At 48.1% G+C, this 16,616-nt stretch overlaps 1 protein-coding gene across 1 annotated transcript in view; it reads left to right on the forward strand.

Moving 5' to 3' along the window:
* Positions 1-9,583: 9,583 nt before the first annotated feature.
* TEKT5 (tektin 5) overlaps positions 9,584-16,616 on the forward strand; it is a gene marked incomplete at its 5' end in the record, with an annotated part of 38,301 nt that continues 31,268 nt past the window's right edge. The window contains 3 exons of the mRNA XM_084881140.1: positions 9,584-10,156; positions 13,439-13,522; positions 14,125-14,195. Of these exons, the coding sequence (XP_084737266.1) occupies positions 9,584-10,156; positions 13,439-13,522; positions 14,125-14,195 (728 nt within the window). The remainder of the gene's footprint in view (positions 10,157-13,438; positions 13,523-14,124; positions 14,196-16,616) is intronic.

Consider the following 16,616-nt stretch of genomic DNA (forward strand, 5'->3'; position numbering starts at 1 on the left):
GCTCTAGCTTAGAAAAGCAGCAAAACCACAGCCTGCACCAGGACCAGATGCAACGTCCAATGACCCTCTACCCTAGTGTTGACCAATCAGTAGAGACCACAACCCTGACTCTGTACACTCATTTGGATGCATCGGCATATTAAAGGACATTCCTGGCACTCTGGTGAGTATTCTGAGATCCTCCCCTGAGACCTCCTTAAATTCCCATCTTTAGAAAACATTAAAATCCTTAAGACAAAGGACCCTGGGAGCTCTTTCTGGAATGCACCTGTGCCTTCCCTCTTCTTTCTTCAGCTACACAGTTTTGCTTTTTTTCTCCTAAGTTCTAAAGGTTTCCAGATACTTGCAACCATGGGAGCAGGAGGCAGCAACAGCTAGTATGGGGCTAACCTAAGGTGACCAGAATCTTTCCAAAAATCGGGACTCTTTTAAAACGCCGCGGGACGCAGGACAAATTGTTAAAAATCTGGACTGTCCCGCCAAAGGCCAACCCCCTGAATCTGTCTCTAAGGGCCCTATGTTTGCCTCTGTAACCTGTTTCCTGAGTCTACCCAGCCCAGCTGGCTCACTTCTTCTGCCTCTGTGACTTTCTTTCTAAAAGGCCCACGTAACGCTCAAGAAACCTGCTCAAATTGTCTCTTCAAGTGCACTTTTTCTTTGAAAGCTAAATAGATTAACTTCCTCTTGGCTCTGATTTTTTTCTTTGCCGAACTCAAGAACCGAGAGCCTACATTGCCACTAACACTTTTAAATTTATTTCAGCAATATTTCATAATTATTTTGTTCAGCCTTTTTTCTTTTGCAATGTCTAGCGTGCCATGTTTTAGACCAAATGTTTGTGTCCCCTCAATCCCAAATTCCTATGTTGAAGCCCTAACTCCCACGGTGGGGGTATTAGGAAGTGGGGCCTTTGGGAGGTGTTAGGATTAGATGATTTCACGAGGGTGCGTTTCATGATGGGATTAGTGCTCTGTAAGAAAGGATAGCAGAGAGCTTGCTCTCTCTCCACACTCAGAAAGGCCAGGTGAGGACACAAAGAGAAGGTACTCATCTATAAGCCAGCAAGCCAGACCTCATCAGGATCTAACCATGCTGGGAACTTGATCTTGGGCTTCCAGTTTCCAAAACTGTGAGAAATAAATTTCTGTTGTATATTAGACACAAGTATTTTGTTAGTCAGACACTAGGCTGACTAAAACATGCCTCTAATCCCATCTTGTGTAGTTTCCATTTTTGTAAATCCATTGCAGGTATTGTGTATTATTTTTTTAATATCTTCCATGTCTCCATTTAATGTGTCCAATTTCTCTTTTAGCTTCTTGAACTTGCAGAATGCAGTTATGCAACTTTGTCTAATTTTATTGTCACTGTTATTCCTGGTTTGGTTTCAATTCATTGGTTCCCTCCTCCCGGCATTACAGGTCTTTTTTTTTTTTTTTTTTTTTTTCTTCTCCTTTGCATGACTGATCATTTATCATTGAATGCCAGACATTGTGAATTTTACCAATTGAGTACTAAATTTTTACAAATATACTTTATTGTTGTTTTCTGGGACAGAGCTAATTGACTAGAAATGCTTTTATCTTTGGGGATCTTACTTTTCAGCGTTGTCAGGCAGACAACATTGGTATTAGGCTTCTGTTGGCCTAATCCTGAGGCAAAACCCTTCAGGGTATTGGTAGACTCAGTGCTGCACAAATGACGAAATTCTCTACTGTGGTTGGCAGGATGGGAGCTCTGGGGCTTGTTCCCTTTAATCCTTTTGGGTTGTTTCCTCACATTCAGGCACTGATCCTGCTCAGCTGGGAACCAAGGGACCCCTCTGCAAACTTCCAGAGCTCTCTCTGGGTAGCTCTCTCCTCTCCCCTGCTGTCCTTCAGACTTGGGCTACATTGGTGTCCCGCCCTCTTGGCTCTGTCTCCTTAACTCAAGAAGTGACTGACCCCTCCTGACTCCTCCCTATGCCAAAGCCTGGGAACTACCCAGGTGGAGAGCTGGGGCAATCGTAGGACTCACTGAATTTGTTTCCCATCTCTCAGGGATGACCATCCTCCACAGCCTGAGGCCGTGGCTTCCACCAATATGGTAATGAACACACACACACGTATGTTAGCACATGTGCACGTGTGTGTCCGCAGGGACATTTCCAGAGACATTACTGGGTCGCTAGATGCCAGCCAGGGCCAGTGCTATAAGCACCAAAAAGATACCTTTGGAAATTCAAAGTGAAAGATAAATGCTTTATTGTAAAGAACAATTTTGTTTTTCAATGATACAAACTGACACGGATGGTGAATCCGAAGCAGCTTTTCTCTGTCTTTCCTGTGTGTGTCCTTATTTTGCTGGTTTTCTAAGCACCGCTTGGAGCCACCTCTAGTTACAAATGTTGTCTACTAGGTGGGTGAAGGTGAAAGATTCCTGCCTTCCCCCAGGGCCACCAAGAAATGCTTGCAGCCTTCATGAGTTGATTGGGTGGTTGCAGGAAGCTCTATCAGCCAGTGCTCCAGCCATCACCTTTCTTCTGCAGAGAGATTGGTTTTGCATTAAATTCACAGACAGGGAGCCTTCCTGTCACAGACCACAGAAGTCAGGCTGCCAAAACAGCAGATTCCAGACAGAGATTGCAATAAAATAGAGTCAGTGCAGTCCTGGGCCTGGAACCTCCAAAAGTTGGGAGGCGGAGCTGTGAAGGAGGATTGGGAGCTCCACTGGGGGCACTGGGTGTCAGTCAGGTCTCCCATTTCTCATTACCCCAGCCTCCCCTACTCCACCTTCCATGGAGGTTTCAGAAAGAGAATGAGTTTTCTATGAGCGGGGTTAAAAGAGATTGAAAAATGGCTGTCTAGTGGGAATTCTAAGCAGTGATGTACCTGATGACACCCAGAGTAGATAATTTTATCACACACATCCAATAATATGTCCAGAATAATTGTGCTCCTGGTTAGTTTTTTAGTTTTGATACACTTGACAAATACAAAGATTACATACTTGAAGGGCCTTGCTTTTAGTATTTTCACTTTCTAAATATTTAGATGTTGATTTCCTTGAGTCTTCTGGACTGAGTTGTCAGGCTTTACTATTCTTTTCTGGTTGAGTTGTGGTCAACTACTTTCACTTTATTTTTCTCATTTAATGGCATTTGAAGTTCTATCGCTTTATTCATTTGTTCATTCATTCATCTATTCATCCACCCACTTATCTACTCACTGACTAATCCATCCATTTTTTCATTCATTCAACAAACCAAAACTGTGCACCTCTATGTTCCAGATACTCTACTCCGTGCTGTGGGTAAATGATGAGCGAAATCAAATAAGGTTCCTTCTCTGGTAGAACTTATGTCAGGATCTCACTATTTCAGGATGACAAGTACCAGTCTCAGCTGGGAGCTTGTAAGAAATGCAACATCTCTGGTCAGGCCCAGCTCTACTCAATCAGAATTTGCATTTTAGTATCTCTCCCCTCCCTCTCCCCACACTAACATCCCCCGCCCCCCCCCCATGATCTAAGGTCATATTAGAAGCTCATATATTTTTTTTTAATTTTTTAAAAATATATTTTATTGATTTTTTACAGAGATGAAGGGAGAGGGATAGATAGTTAGAAACATTAATCAACTGCCTCCTGCACACCCCCTACTGGGGATATGCCCGCAACCAAGGTACATCCCCTTGACCAGAATTGAACCCAGGACCTTTCAGTCCACAGGCCGACGCTCTATCCACTGAGCCAAACCAGTTTTGGCTAGAAGCTCATATTAACATATGAGAAGCACAGATCTGGAAGACTAGATGGGAACTTAAGTTTGGATGAGCCAGAGTTTTAGTTTTTAAGACTTAAAACAAATGCATAATAAATAAACGAGACCTTGGGAACAGCAGTGGTTCAGGAGATGCTTCAATTTGCCCCTCCACCCCCTGAGTCTCTTCACAGTACTTCTGCCTGACTACTTATCACCCAGCATGCTTCATATTGCGTATGGTGGTAGAAAGGATAAATGTTCTCCAAAGATGTCCATGTCCTAATGTCCCAATGTGGGTATGTTGCCTTACCAGGCAAAGGGGACTTGACAGATGTGAATAAGTTAAAGATCTTCAGATGGGAAGATTATCCGGGAATATCTGGGTGGACCTGATGTAATCAGAAGGGTCTTATAAGAAGGAGGCAGGAGGTCAGAGGAGAGAGAAGTTGCTGTACTGCTGGGTTTGAAGATGGAGGAAGGGGCCTCGAGCCAAAGGATGGAGGCAGCCTTTGGAAGCTGGAAAGGCAAGGAAGTGGATTCACCCTTGGAGCCTCCAGAAAGAAGCAGCCAGCCTGCATCTTGATTTGAGCCCCACAAGGCTCTTTTTAGAATACGTTTGTGTTGTTTTAAGCCACAAACTCTTTGAGGATTTGTGACAGGAGCCATGGGGAACGAAAACAGCCACACTCATCCACAGCATGATTGCAAATTCAACAGAAGGCTTTCTGGTTACTGTAGCAATCAAATCCTTTCTTTAACAATTAGTCTGACGTTAAAAAATTTGGACATGGAGTCTGGCTTTCTCCCTTCCTGGATAGGTGAGCTTTATTTGAGAAATGGGGCAGGGGGTGGACTAAATCAGGGGCTTCTGCTGAGTTCAATGGAGCCCTGTGGACTCATGGGTAAGGCCCCCCATCTCCCATCCCTCCAGCCAGAGCCCCTCAGAGCTCTTTGTGCCACATGCCCTGCTTCTGTGGGAGTTTATTGGAAGACAACCTTTCACATCAGAGAACGTGTTTGAAAGCCACTGAGTTTTTTTTAATGGTTTGCAACTTGGGGATATAGAGACCTGACTTCACTGAGATGCTCTCTGAGCTCCCTGCCAGCCCCACTGAAAGCACATCCAGGATTTTTATCTGGTTCAACTTTTCCCCATGGGAAACAGAGAGGGTGTTACCCGAGCCATTTCCAGAGACCGGCTGTGTGCCCCTGGGCAAACAAATTCACCTCTCTGAGCCTCACTTTGCCCACTGTAAAATGAGGAAGTGAATAATGCCCAACTCCCAGCATTTTCAAAGATAAAAATAAAGAGACTGGCAACGTGTGGTGTCATGATAACAACACCAACAACAATTGTCTAACACCTACTCTGTGCTAAGTACCTTGCTGTGCCCTACTTGGTTCTCACAGCTCCCGTCCAGGGCACACAGGCTGGGAAGGAGGTGGAGCTGGGATTCCACTGGAAGGAAAGGCCACCTTGACCTGAACAGCGTGGACCAGATTTCCCTGTGTGCATCCTTCCAGCCTGCGAGGCCTCTGCCCATGGCCACTGACTGCTGCGGCTGATGTTTTTGTAAACAGGCGGAAGTGGAAGAGCAAGTACTTAACGAGTCAGAGAAAACAGATTTGTTTGCGTCAAACCTCTTGCCAACTTTCCACTTCTAACATGACATATTCTTCTCTCTCTTTACAGCAGGAAAAAAATGCATGAGTCATATAGATATAGATATAGATATAGATATAGATATAGATATAGATATAGATATAGATATAGATATAGATATAGATATATAGATATATAGATATATATAGATATATATAGATATATATAGATATATATTCATGTGCAATATATAAATATATATATATTCGTGTACAATATGTATGTTAAAAATGTACAGACAGCATGGATGAAAAAGAGGCACAGTAATAAATCTAACTGAAAGTGACCTCATAGGGTGATCTGATCATAAATTTCTAACTGGGCAGGTCCTGGTAGGTAGTCACCTCCCAGACCTATAACTTTTTAGGAAAAGTTTTATTTTTTTGCCCTCAGCAAGCCCTTTCCATAATTCTTATGCATCTAGGTTAACCCACCTTTGAGATGCCAGAGCAATCCTCTTTTTCAGGCCCCTCTGAAGAACCACCACCCTCAGGGGAGCACAAAATCTCATTAACTATTCCGTAATCTGATCCCTGCCTTACTTCCCCCCACCATCCGGTCATCTTCCTTCCTTAAGTCCAAATGCACAAACGTAACAGCAACACTGTTATTCTTCAGAACATTTGAGATCTTGCTTCCCAGCAATGTTCCTCAGTTTGGCACAAATAAAATCTTATGAAAATTCTCTACAAGTTTGGACATTGCTTATGTCTACAATAGTCAAATGTCAGGACTTGGAGATCTGCTCTTTTCTTCAAGGAGTCCTGCCTCGCTTAGGAAAATCAAGCCCCAGCCCAAAGCGCTGAGAGGCAGATGGGCTGGCTTCTCTGGTGGCAGTTTAACTCCGTCGGGGGCTGACTTTCAACGGGGTTTGTCCTCCCACATTTCCCAGATCAGGCAGGCAGGCCACCTGGAGCTCAGGGGAGTGAGGCCACAGACCCTTCGGGCCTGCTTGGAGCTGTCCACACTAGAGGTCAGCAAGGGACTTATGGTGATAGAAAGGATAAATGTCCCCCAAATATGTACATGTCCTAATGTCCTAATGTGGGTATGTTGGATTTTTCTAAGACCCCACTCCCCTTCCACAGCAGTCCTGTAACTGGTGCCAGGCAGGGGTACTTGGTGTTCATGTCTGAGCCGCCCACACCTACGCACTGGGCTTGTGGCCAAGGCAAACAGGCAGGAGCAGCCACCCCTGACTAATGCCCCTCAGTGTCTGAACTGGAAGCCCTTTCCAGGGTTCAAGGAAAACCCTGGCTGCTCCCCCACTCCACCACACTCCCCCCAATGCCAACAGGACAGGAAAAGCTTCAGGAGGATATACATGCACATACTAGTAAAAATATATCTAGTAATATAGTATATTTCTAGGGGCCACCAGGAGAGGGGAAACCTTCATGCATATACACTGAGTGGCCAGATTACTATGATCTCTGAACGCATAATAATCTGGCCACTCAGTGTATATCCTATATAACAAAAGGCTAATATGCAAATTGTCCCCTCGACCAGGAGTTAGACCAGCAGGCAGGCTGGCCAACCGCCCATGTCCCCTCCCCCTGGCCAGGCTGGCTGGAACCACCCATGCACGAAATCATGCACTGGGCCTCTAAAACACACACACACACACACACACACACACACACACACACTGAGTGGCCAGATTATTATGTGTTCAGAGATCATAATAATCTGGCCACTCGGTGTATATATCCAAGTAAAAAAATATACATGTGCTTCCATCTGGTAATTCTTCCAGAAGTTATGCTCAGACTTGCCCAGAAATGTATGCGGAAGGTTACAGATTGCATTTAGCATCCTGGTTCGGAAGAGAGGCCTGCCCAAAGGACTGCATGCTGCATGGTCCCGTTTATATGACTTTCTGTGGGGGCAGAGGCAACAGAGGGCGGCTTGGTTGCCGGGGCTAAGGGCACAGGGACAGCACAGACCTCTTCCTGGGCGATGGAAATGTGCTCATCCTGGTGGTGGGGCACCTGTGTGCCTTGTCAAACTCATGAGACCAGCGTGCGCAGAGGGAGAGGTGCATTGGGTGTAAACTGGACCCCCACTAACCTGCTTAAATGGAAGTCCATTTTTTTATAACAGCAAGAAACAGGAAAGAGAATGGTCAAATACACAACAGTGTCGTGGGGTCGAACCCTGGGTTCAAAATAAGACCACCGGAGGCTGATAATTTATTAAAAAAGCAAACAAGGATTTATTGAACTGGCCAGGGCAAGCCGCAAGAGTACCACACACAGGCGGACCCTGCACGACTGCGAGGCTTTAGGGGCAGGTAGTTATTTTTAAAGGTTCTGAGAAGGAAAACCTCCATTCTACAACAAACTGTTGTTTGGAATTTTCTGCTGTTCTTCCTAGATAAAATGTTGCTTTCTAGTTTGCTTTAGCCCATTTGAAGAATGATGAAAAGAAACTTAGCTGTCTGACCTTGCAGGCCAGAGACCAGATATGCCCACAGTCTCAATACCATGCCAGGTGCATTTTTTTAATTGGATAGAACAGCATTGTTTTCGAGGCCAGCATCGAGATAACCACTAAGTGTAGGTACATAGGGCTGGCTCTTTAATGAAAAAAAAAGTTCTGCCTGCAACCTTGCCCAGAACTTGAACTCATCCTCCCTAAGCCCATTGCGCGATGAACAAAGCAAGTCTCTTCAAATTCTCCCCCTGCACCATCCGACCGCTCGGAAACTCTGTAACAGTTCAAACTACAGGAATTTTCCTTTGTTCTAAATTCTGAATCCTAAAGACTATATTCTAAAAACTGGGGTCAGCCGTAGGGTCATTTCAGTCACATCCTGCTGGACATTGGAATGTGGCCCTATCTTGCAGAAGCAGAACTCAGTGGTTAATCTCCAAAGGTTATGGTCCCAGGCACAGGAAAATTGCCTTAGCAGGGTTTAAAATTCAAACAGCAGTTTTTACCCAACTATGATTGCTACCATATTTCAAACAGTAACTCATAGAATGCAGGGCCGCGCAGCTCCTAACAGGAAGAGATCGAAGTGCCGTCCAAGAGTTATGGTTGTGTGGGAAATGGCATGCATTTTTATCATTTACGTAAAAAGATATAGGTTTATGTGTGCTTGTATATGCATAAAGTATTTCTGGAAAGATTAAAAAAAAATCTGAGAATGGAATTTATAGCTGAGGAGTCTAAAAGTAGCTAGGAGCGATGAGAAAGTCTAAATTTTACTTTCTACCCTTAGTTAATGCTTGTATTACTGATTTTACCTTGAATGATAAAACTCTCATTCTGGGTGCCCGTCCATCCATTCAATGGTTTACTGGGACTTACTGGTGAAGCAATTAGACCTGATCTCTGTGGAGTTGTGGTGCTCAGAGCCACTCCCCTCAAGATCAGGTTTATTGAAGTATAACTTAGGTGCCATAAGACTCACCTTTTCTACTGGTTTTGACAAATACATTTGGTTGCGTAACCCCCACCACCATTAATATGTAGAGCAGTACTATCGCCATCCCCAAATATCTTGTCCTTCCAGCCCCAGCCCCTGGTAACCACTGATCAGTCTGTTGTCCACATGGACCTGCCTTCTCCAGAATGCCGTCCAAGTGGAGCCCACACTGCCTTTGAATGTGCCTTTGGAGCCTAGCTGCTTCCCTGAGCAGCTAAGGCTTGCTGACTGCATGGGAGATGTACTTGGAGGTTTGCAATTGTTTTGTGTGCCAGGAGCCCCTTCCTTCTGGCTGCCGAGGAATAGTCCCTGCTGCGGACATACAGCATGGATTCCATCTCGGGGACAAAGACAGAAGGAAAACGAGTAACTTTGATCCTTAACTGGCCTACTGTGTTCACCGGTATGGACTATATCAAATGTTCTCCCACAGGCAGAGTCAGGTCTAGAGAGGTAAATTCGATTGTTACGGAAAAGTAGACAAATGTCACTTCTTGAACCTCCAATTGTGGATTGAGAAACCCACACCGACTTTGTTGATTTTGTGTGTTTGGATCGGGACAATGTGGCTCCGCAGGCCTGACAGGGAGCGAGGGCCCCAGGAAAGCCCTGTCCCCTGGGGCTTTATGACAACAGTGCTGAGTCATAGAGGCCCTGCAGGTCCCTAAGGGATACTGGTTCTCCTTGCTGTGGCCTTGGCTATCCTGGGCACAGTTTTGCCTTTGTGGGCTGATGGGAAATTATGGAGTATCTTGGAACCACCCAGAATGCCGCTTACTGTGGCCCCAGGAAAACCTGCAGCTTCAATGAGCGTCTGGGTGTGCAGCTCCCGGTGGTGCAGGAATGTTGCCAGCCCTACTACCTGCCTGGGTACCGCTACCTCAACACATGGAGACCCAGCCTCTTCCACAAGATCTCCACCACCCAGATCTGCCCGGAGGAGGGGGCCACATGCCAGGGCATCCAGAAGCCGCCCACCATCCTGCCCTCCCTCCGCGCAGGGCTCTTCTGTCGCTATAGCCCCCATGACTGGGACAGGTCCCAGGAGATGCAGATGCGCGGGGCGGAGGCCTCTCGGCTGTGGGCCGGCCGGCTGATCGGCGACTCCAGGCGGCTCGTGCATGACAAGGACCAGCTGACGAGGCAGATGCAGGAGGGGACCTGCCGGAACCTGGGCCAGAGGCTGTCGGACATCGGTTTCTGGAAGTCTGAGCTGACCTACGAGCTGGAGAGGCTTCTGAACGAGAACCGAGGCCTGGACTCATTCAGGAAGCGGCTGGAGTGTGCAGCGGACGAGGTGAACTGCCCGTTGCAGGTGAGTGTGGGGCGCGGAGAGGGGCCGTGGCCGCTGCGATGCGACCCCATCACGTCCCTTGCGTGATCACGTGACAGGCACCTCTCAGGTTGGTTTGTGCTGCAGCATCACCTGTAATCTGTTTAAAACATAAAAATATATATAATCTTAGCCCGACAGGTGTGGCTCAGTGGTTGAGCGTTGACCTGTGAACGAGGAGTCCATGGTTCAATTCCCAGTCAGGGCTTGATCCCCAGTGTGGGGCATGCAAGAGGCAGCCAATCAGTGATTCTCTCCCACCATTGATGTTTCTCTCTCCCCCTCTCCCTTCCTCTCTGAAGTCAATAAAAAATATTTTTAAAATATGTAATCATAGTTAATTTAGGACAATCCCAGAAAAATCAGGGTTCCTCGCACTGGATAGAATGCCTTCTTCTCCTTGGGGTTATACCAACATTAAAGAATTTCATCAAAATATTACAAGCATGTGGGGGCCTGCATGTGTGTGATGGATGGACACACTTAAAATAACCGATTTGTTTTCCTCCAAAGCTCTTAACACCTTCTTACAAACTCCAGAACATTCACTCTTTATTTATTTACTGTGTTTCTCCCCACACTAGAACATAGGTGCCACGAGGGCAGGGAATTGTGTCTGCTTTGTCACCAGCGTGTTCCAGACATACTCCTGTGTCTATGCCTGACTAGACCAGTGGCTGGAATGTCTTCCCAGCCTAGCTCAGTGTTTGGCACATAGTAGGTACTCAATAGGTATCTGTTGAACAGATGAATAAATATCTCAATGTGGACACTTGCGACACTTCCTCGGCCTCCCAGTCTCCCGTCATATTCTGGATTGGTGAGGATGGCTTTGGGCTGCACGTAAACAAATAGGGGGCCACAGTGACGCAACCAAATAGGAGCTTCTTTGCCTGTCATAGTGAGAATTCTGGAGGGAAACACAGCAGGCATCCACTTGGTGCCAGTAGGCAGCCAGGCTCTGCTCTTTCTGCTCGGCCCCCCTTAGCATGTGCTGCCGTCCTACCACTGACAAGGAGGTTTCCTATCTCATCTTGCAAGCTCCCGCCTGCCAGGAGCGCTGTGATGTTCTCATTTCAGGCAGGGAGCTGGGGGTAGGGCAGTGCGCCCAGTGGGCCTGTCCCTTTTTTATCCGTTTTCCTGAAGGCCTCTCATGGGATTCCATGTTTAGCCCATTTGCCGGAACTCACCTGGGCTCCCTGGCTCAGAGGAGTTCGGGTGAGTGAGTGTTTTTCTCGGGGTCCTGCAGTGGACATTGGGTAAGGAACCGGCAGGGTCTGCCTCAGGCTGGGGAGCTCATCTCGGCCACCCAGATGGTGTTCTGGGGCTCCTGGGGTGTGTGGGGACTCGGAGCCTCCTACCTGGAAACCACGTCAGGTGCGGGGACTTCTGCAGGAGAGGTCTTGTCCCCAGACCCCTCGGGAGACATGGCACAGGGTCCGTCCACTCTGGTGGGGTGGGGGCGGGGTCCTACTATCTCCCCAGTCCCCTAAGTTTCTCCCCCGGGAGGAGAGTGGGCAGGGATGCTGCTCAGAGACCCAGGGCAGCGTCCCACATCTGTGTTCTCCATCCCACTGTCTCCTACCCCCGGCCCGTGTGCAAAGCCCAGCTCTGCCCATCACATATGCCGCCTCAGGCAGCCACGCGGCGGCACAGGCACCAGAGTCATCTCAGTTCTGTCCACTTCTCTCCGTCTCCATGGTTACCACCTCAGTCAGTCCGGGCTTCTCTCACTGGACAGTGGTGACTGCCTCCCCACGCCTGCTCCCCTCTAACCCCTTTCCAGGACAGCAGCCGGAGGGGTGATTCTCAATATTGAACTGGATTTCCCCACTCCCCTGCTAAAGCCACCTCAATGCTTCCTCCTGCTTCCGAATTAACATCGACATTCCTAGTCACAGCCTCTAGCGTTGCATGCACCAGCTTCTGCTCATCCTTCCAGCCTTGCTGTCTCCACTCTAGCCACAGTGGCTTTCTGTCTCCTCCTCCTCCTCCTCCTCCTTCTCCTCCTCCTCCTCCTCCTCTTCCTCCTCTGACCCAGGCCTTTGCACCTGCTGCTCCCTCTTCCTGGCACATTCGCCCCATTCATTGCTGCTGCTTCTCATGATTCAGGTCATGGTTTGTTACCTCCGAAAAGTCCTCCCTGATCACCCTGATCCCCTGACTCCCCACCCACACATCACCCTGTTTTCATCACAGCTCTCATCACTGTCAGACATGATTGCATTTATGTGTTTACGTGTATGTGTTCTCTTCCTTCTGTGAGAACTCCATTAAGCTGGGGCTACCTGTTCGGCTTACTGAGCTGTCCCTGGTACCATGCCTGAAGGGGACACGTGTGTGTGTGTGTGTGTGTGTGTGTGTGTGTGTGCATGTGCGCGCTCAGGAAATCCTCGTGGAATCCATGAATCCCTCACCTTCCTGAGAACCCGGGAGCTTTGGCACCCCCACAATAGGATGTCGAGCTCCCCACTGCCTGCTCCCCCACTGCCCTTTGTGACATCACAGCCAGTGGCCCCTCTCTGTTCTTTCCCGGTGTCATTGCAGGGGCTCCCTGAGCTGCCCCTTGTCCTGCCTTCCATCCCGCTCTGCTCACGTCCCCACGGCAGTTGTAGGTCCATTACTGTGTGGCAAGCTTGCCTGGGTCTCGGCCCTAGTCACTTTGCAAAGCTCCCCGCCTTGTAGAGATCTCCACATCCAGCTGGCCCCGGACACTGATGGGGTGAGGGGCACTGGTGCCCAGGCAGCCAAAAATCCACATATAATTTTCCCCAAAAACTTTACTACTGATGTTGCACTGTTGACTGGAGGCCTTACTGATAACATAAACAGTCAATGAACACATAAATTGTATGTTATATCTATAATATACTGTATTGTTACAATAAAGTAAGCTAGAGAAAAGAGAGGTTAGTAAGAAAATCATAAGGGCCAGAAAACACATCTACAGTATTTATTGGGAAAAAACTCCTCATATACATGGACCCGTGTAGTTGAAACCCGTATTGTTCAAGGGTCAGCTGTATGTTCAGAGTCACATCCACCTGCACAGCAATCCTGTGAGATACACACCAATATCGCACCCCCTGCAGCCGTGATAGCTCGCCGCTGTGGCGAGGAGGCAGAAACCGGCTCAGATGCACGATGGTGGGGCTGCATGAACCATCCGGGTTTCCCCGGGAATAAATCAGATCATGGCCAACATAGTTCCTCTGGATCCCAGTACGACAGGAAGAACACATGATTTCCCGCTGCTTCCTACAGGTGGCACTGGAGTGTCTGTACCATCGAGAGAAAAGGATCGGGATCGATTTGGTCCATGACAATGTGGAGAAAAACCTTATCCAGGTAAGGTGCCTCCAGGTGAGCCCAGTCCCCCCTGAGGGAGGAGGAAGGGCCAGCTGGTCAGAGAGCTTTCTAAGCAGAAGCCACCTGTCAGCTCAGGCAAAGCCAGGGCTCAAAAAGCCAGGGTGGGGGCCGAGGTTGCAGGTTAGGGACAGGGAGAAAGATCTTTGGACCCTCAGTCTCTTCTTCTCTAAAATGGGCATCATCATCGTTACACCAGTAAAACATAATTTAAAAAGCTAGCATTTATTGAGCACCTACTATATGTTATTATGCATTGTACCACTTGGTATACCTTATTTAATTTAACGATCAAACAATCTACGATGGAGTAGTTGGCACCAAGTAGGTACTAGATGTCCTTTTAGCTTGGAAGTATATAAAAAGAGAAGAAAGTGGATGAGGAATGTTGAAGCTCCCCAATCGACCCTTATCTGTCTGGCCCGGGGATCACGTGGGGTGAGGCAGGACATGAGCCCCACCCTTGTGTCTCAGCTTGTGGGGCCGAGAGTGGGCAATGAGAGGGGAGGGGTGGTCCCTGGCCTGGGGGCCAGGTAGCTGTGCGTTTCTAAGGGGCGCTGCTGTTTCTGACCTTTTCATTCCAGGAGGTGGATTTGCTGAAATGCTGCCAAGAACAGATGAGAAAACTTGCTCAAAGAATTGAAATCCAGCAGCGGTAAGGGCTGATTTCTCTCCCTCTTCAGCTTGTTTGGGTTCCCTAGGTCGTGGGGGGCAAGCCAGAAGGACCCCAACTCTCAGTGGTTCTTTTGGTCAGTGGTGTACGAGTGTTTAACAACCAGCTCCCTAGGAAAGAAAAAAAAATCCTGATTTGGATTATTTGTCAATGTCTATGTACAAATGCTGCCCCAGTAGCGGACTCCATGCTACCAATACTGAGATGTGCACATTGATTTCCCTGAGTCAGCACATCACTGGTGGTTCCTGTTGGCAATGAGTTCTGCAGCACAAGAAACTGCTCTCACAGTGGTCCCCTCTCACCTGCGGCTACCCCTGTGAGCCCTGAACCTGGGGCGATGGCACAGTGGGTGGCAGTCGGCATCAAGGTGAGGGGCCGGGCATCTCCAGAGGGGAGCTGGTGGACGCCTGAGCCATGTGTCTTCAGAAGGAATTGGCTTTTCGTTCTTGGAAGATTATGTAATTGGTCTCCTGACAAGCCAGAGGCTCCCCCATAATTAAAGGGAGGCTCGAGTGTTACAGGGCTTGGGACCCACAGCTAAGCTCTTGGCACCCAGCTCTTCCAGAGGCAGCCTTCCTGCTTGGCCCTTAACCGGGGCACTTGCTGTTAACTCACGCAGGGCACGCTGCTCTGCTTACTTCTTCTCTCCATTTCCTCAGACCCATGTGGCAGGAGGCAGGATGGCAGCCTTTCCAGGGCACCCCTTCCTGCTGTGGGGGGCACAGGGGCAGCCTGATGGGTTGCTAAGGGGTCAGGCAGCTTGCAGATAGGCTCCAGGGGTTTGGTGCCCTGGCTTGCACCAAACACCCTAGGAACAGCAGTAAACCTCCAACACACACACTCCTTCCCTTCAGCAGCCCCTCATCTCCACCGCAGTGAGAACTGGGTGGCAGGGATTAGAGAGAATCACCCAGGACAAAAAGCACCCCAGGCAGTGTTGAAAAGCTACCCCCAGAACTTGAGGGCATTGGTCAGGGGCAGATTCAGGGAGCTGCCAGAGGAGGGTGGTTGGAAATGAGGTGCAGACTCAGCAGTAGGTGAAGGGCCCGTTGAATGGCTGAGGCGGGGTTAAGTTCTGTCTTTGACGCCTCGTCCTGATTTCTGATGATTCTGCCGCCATTTGGACCACTGGGTGCCTAATGTTGTCTATAAATGAATCCACTTTTTAAAACACCTTAAATCCTTGGATTTAAACAGGAACGTTAGGGCAGGCAAACATCTCTATTATATTTGTGTTGCTCTTATTTTTACAATTATGTATTTCTGGCAAGAGAGATGATTTCCGTTTGGTGTTGATATAAGGCTGTGACAGAACTCGGTGTTGGGGTGACAGGAGGGCTGAAGTTTGGGGAAGGGAACCAGCAGAGTGAATAAAAGCCCAGACTTAAAAGCCCAGCCTCTTGGACCCTGAAAGAGAGATTTCAAGACTAGGGTAGGGGGCTGCTTTGCAACCCCAGGCAATGAAGGGTGAGGTGGGAGAATTGGGAGAACCAGAGAGACTGAAATAGACCAAGACAATCCCACCCACTGGGAGACACAGAGGGGCCCAATGTAATGCTGGACATTGGGCAATATTTAATGCCGATGGTCTTGATCCGGCATCTAGAAGGGTTCAGCAATCTGGAGAAGAGACTGTGCATATATTAAATAAAGGTTCAGTGACAAAAGATAATTTTGAAAGGCATATTGGAGGAGGCAGAGGAGCCTGACTAAAGAAACCAAGTTCTCTTTGTCTCAGGACCCTTGCTTTTTATTAACACAAATTGTCCTAAGACAAGGTGGAGATATACACTTCAAAGAATAGGGTTTCATCTACAGAGTCTATTGTCAGAATGGGGAATAGCCTACGGCTGTTCAGGTGTTTGGCCAACAGGAGGCAATAACATGTAGATTAAGATGCCCTGAGTTATCTGACAGCAAACAATCAATTTAATGCATCCTTTTCAGGTTTGGGGAAATGCCTTAGCCATTCCAACAGGTGATAACATGTGACTCAGCACTTGTTGAGTCCCCAAGTTCCATCAACCTTTTGATGAAACTCTTGCAATTATGACACGCTGGAATTGGCTTCCGGCACCGATGTCTGAGGGAGAGAGACAGAACAAGAATGACATGAAGCAAAGGACAGAGGTGTGTATGTGTGCATGGGAGACAAAGGGACAGAGAGACACAGATGTGCCAGACAAAAAGAGAAATCAGGAGGGGCATCAGAGACAGAGAACTGAGATGGAGAGGGACATAGAGAAAGAGGAAGAGAGTGGAGGGTGCTGGGAGGGACACAGACGAAGCAGCTGAGGCAGAGGAAGTGAGAGGGAATGAACAGGTGTAGGGGACATTCCCTTGGCAGCACCAGAGGCTGGGCCACCTGGATAGAGGCTACTGGACCCCGAGGAGCAGCCG

This window comes from Pipistrellus hanaki (assembly GCF_964339955.1).
Source record: "Pipistrellus hanaki genome assembly, chromosome: 4".
Taxonomy (NCBI): Eukaryota; Metazoa; Chordata; class Mammalia; order Chiroptera; family Vespertilionidae; genus Pipistrellus; species Pipistrellus hanaki.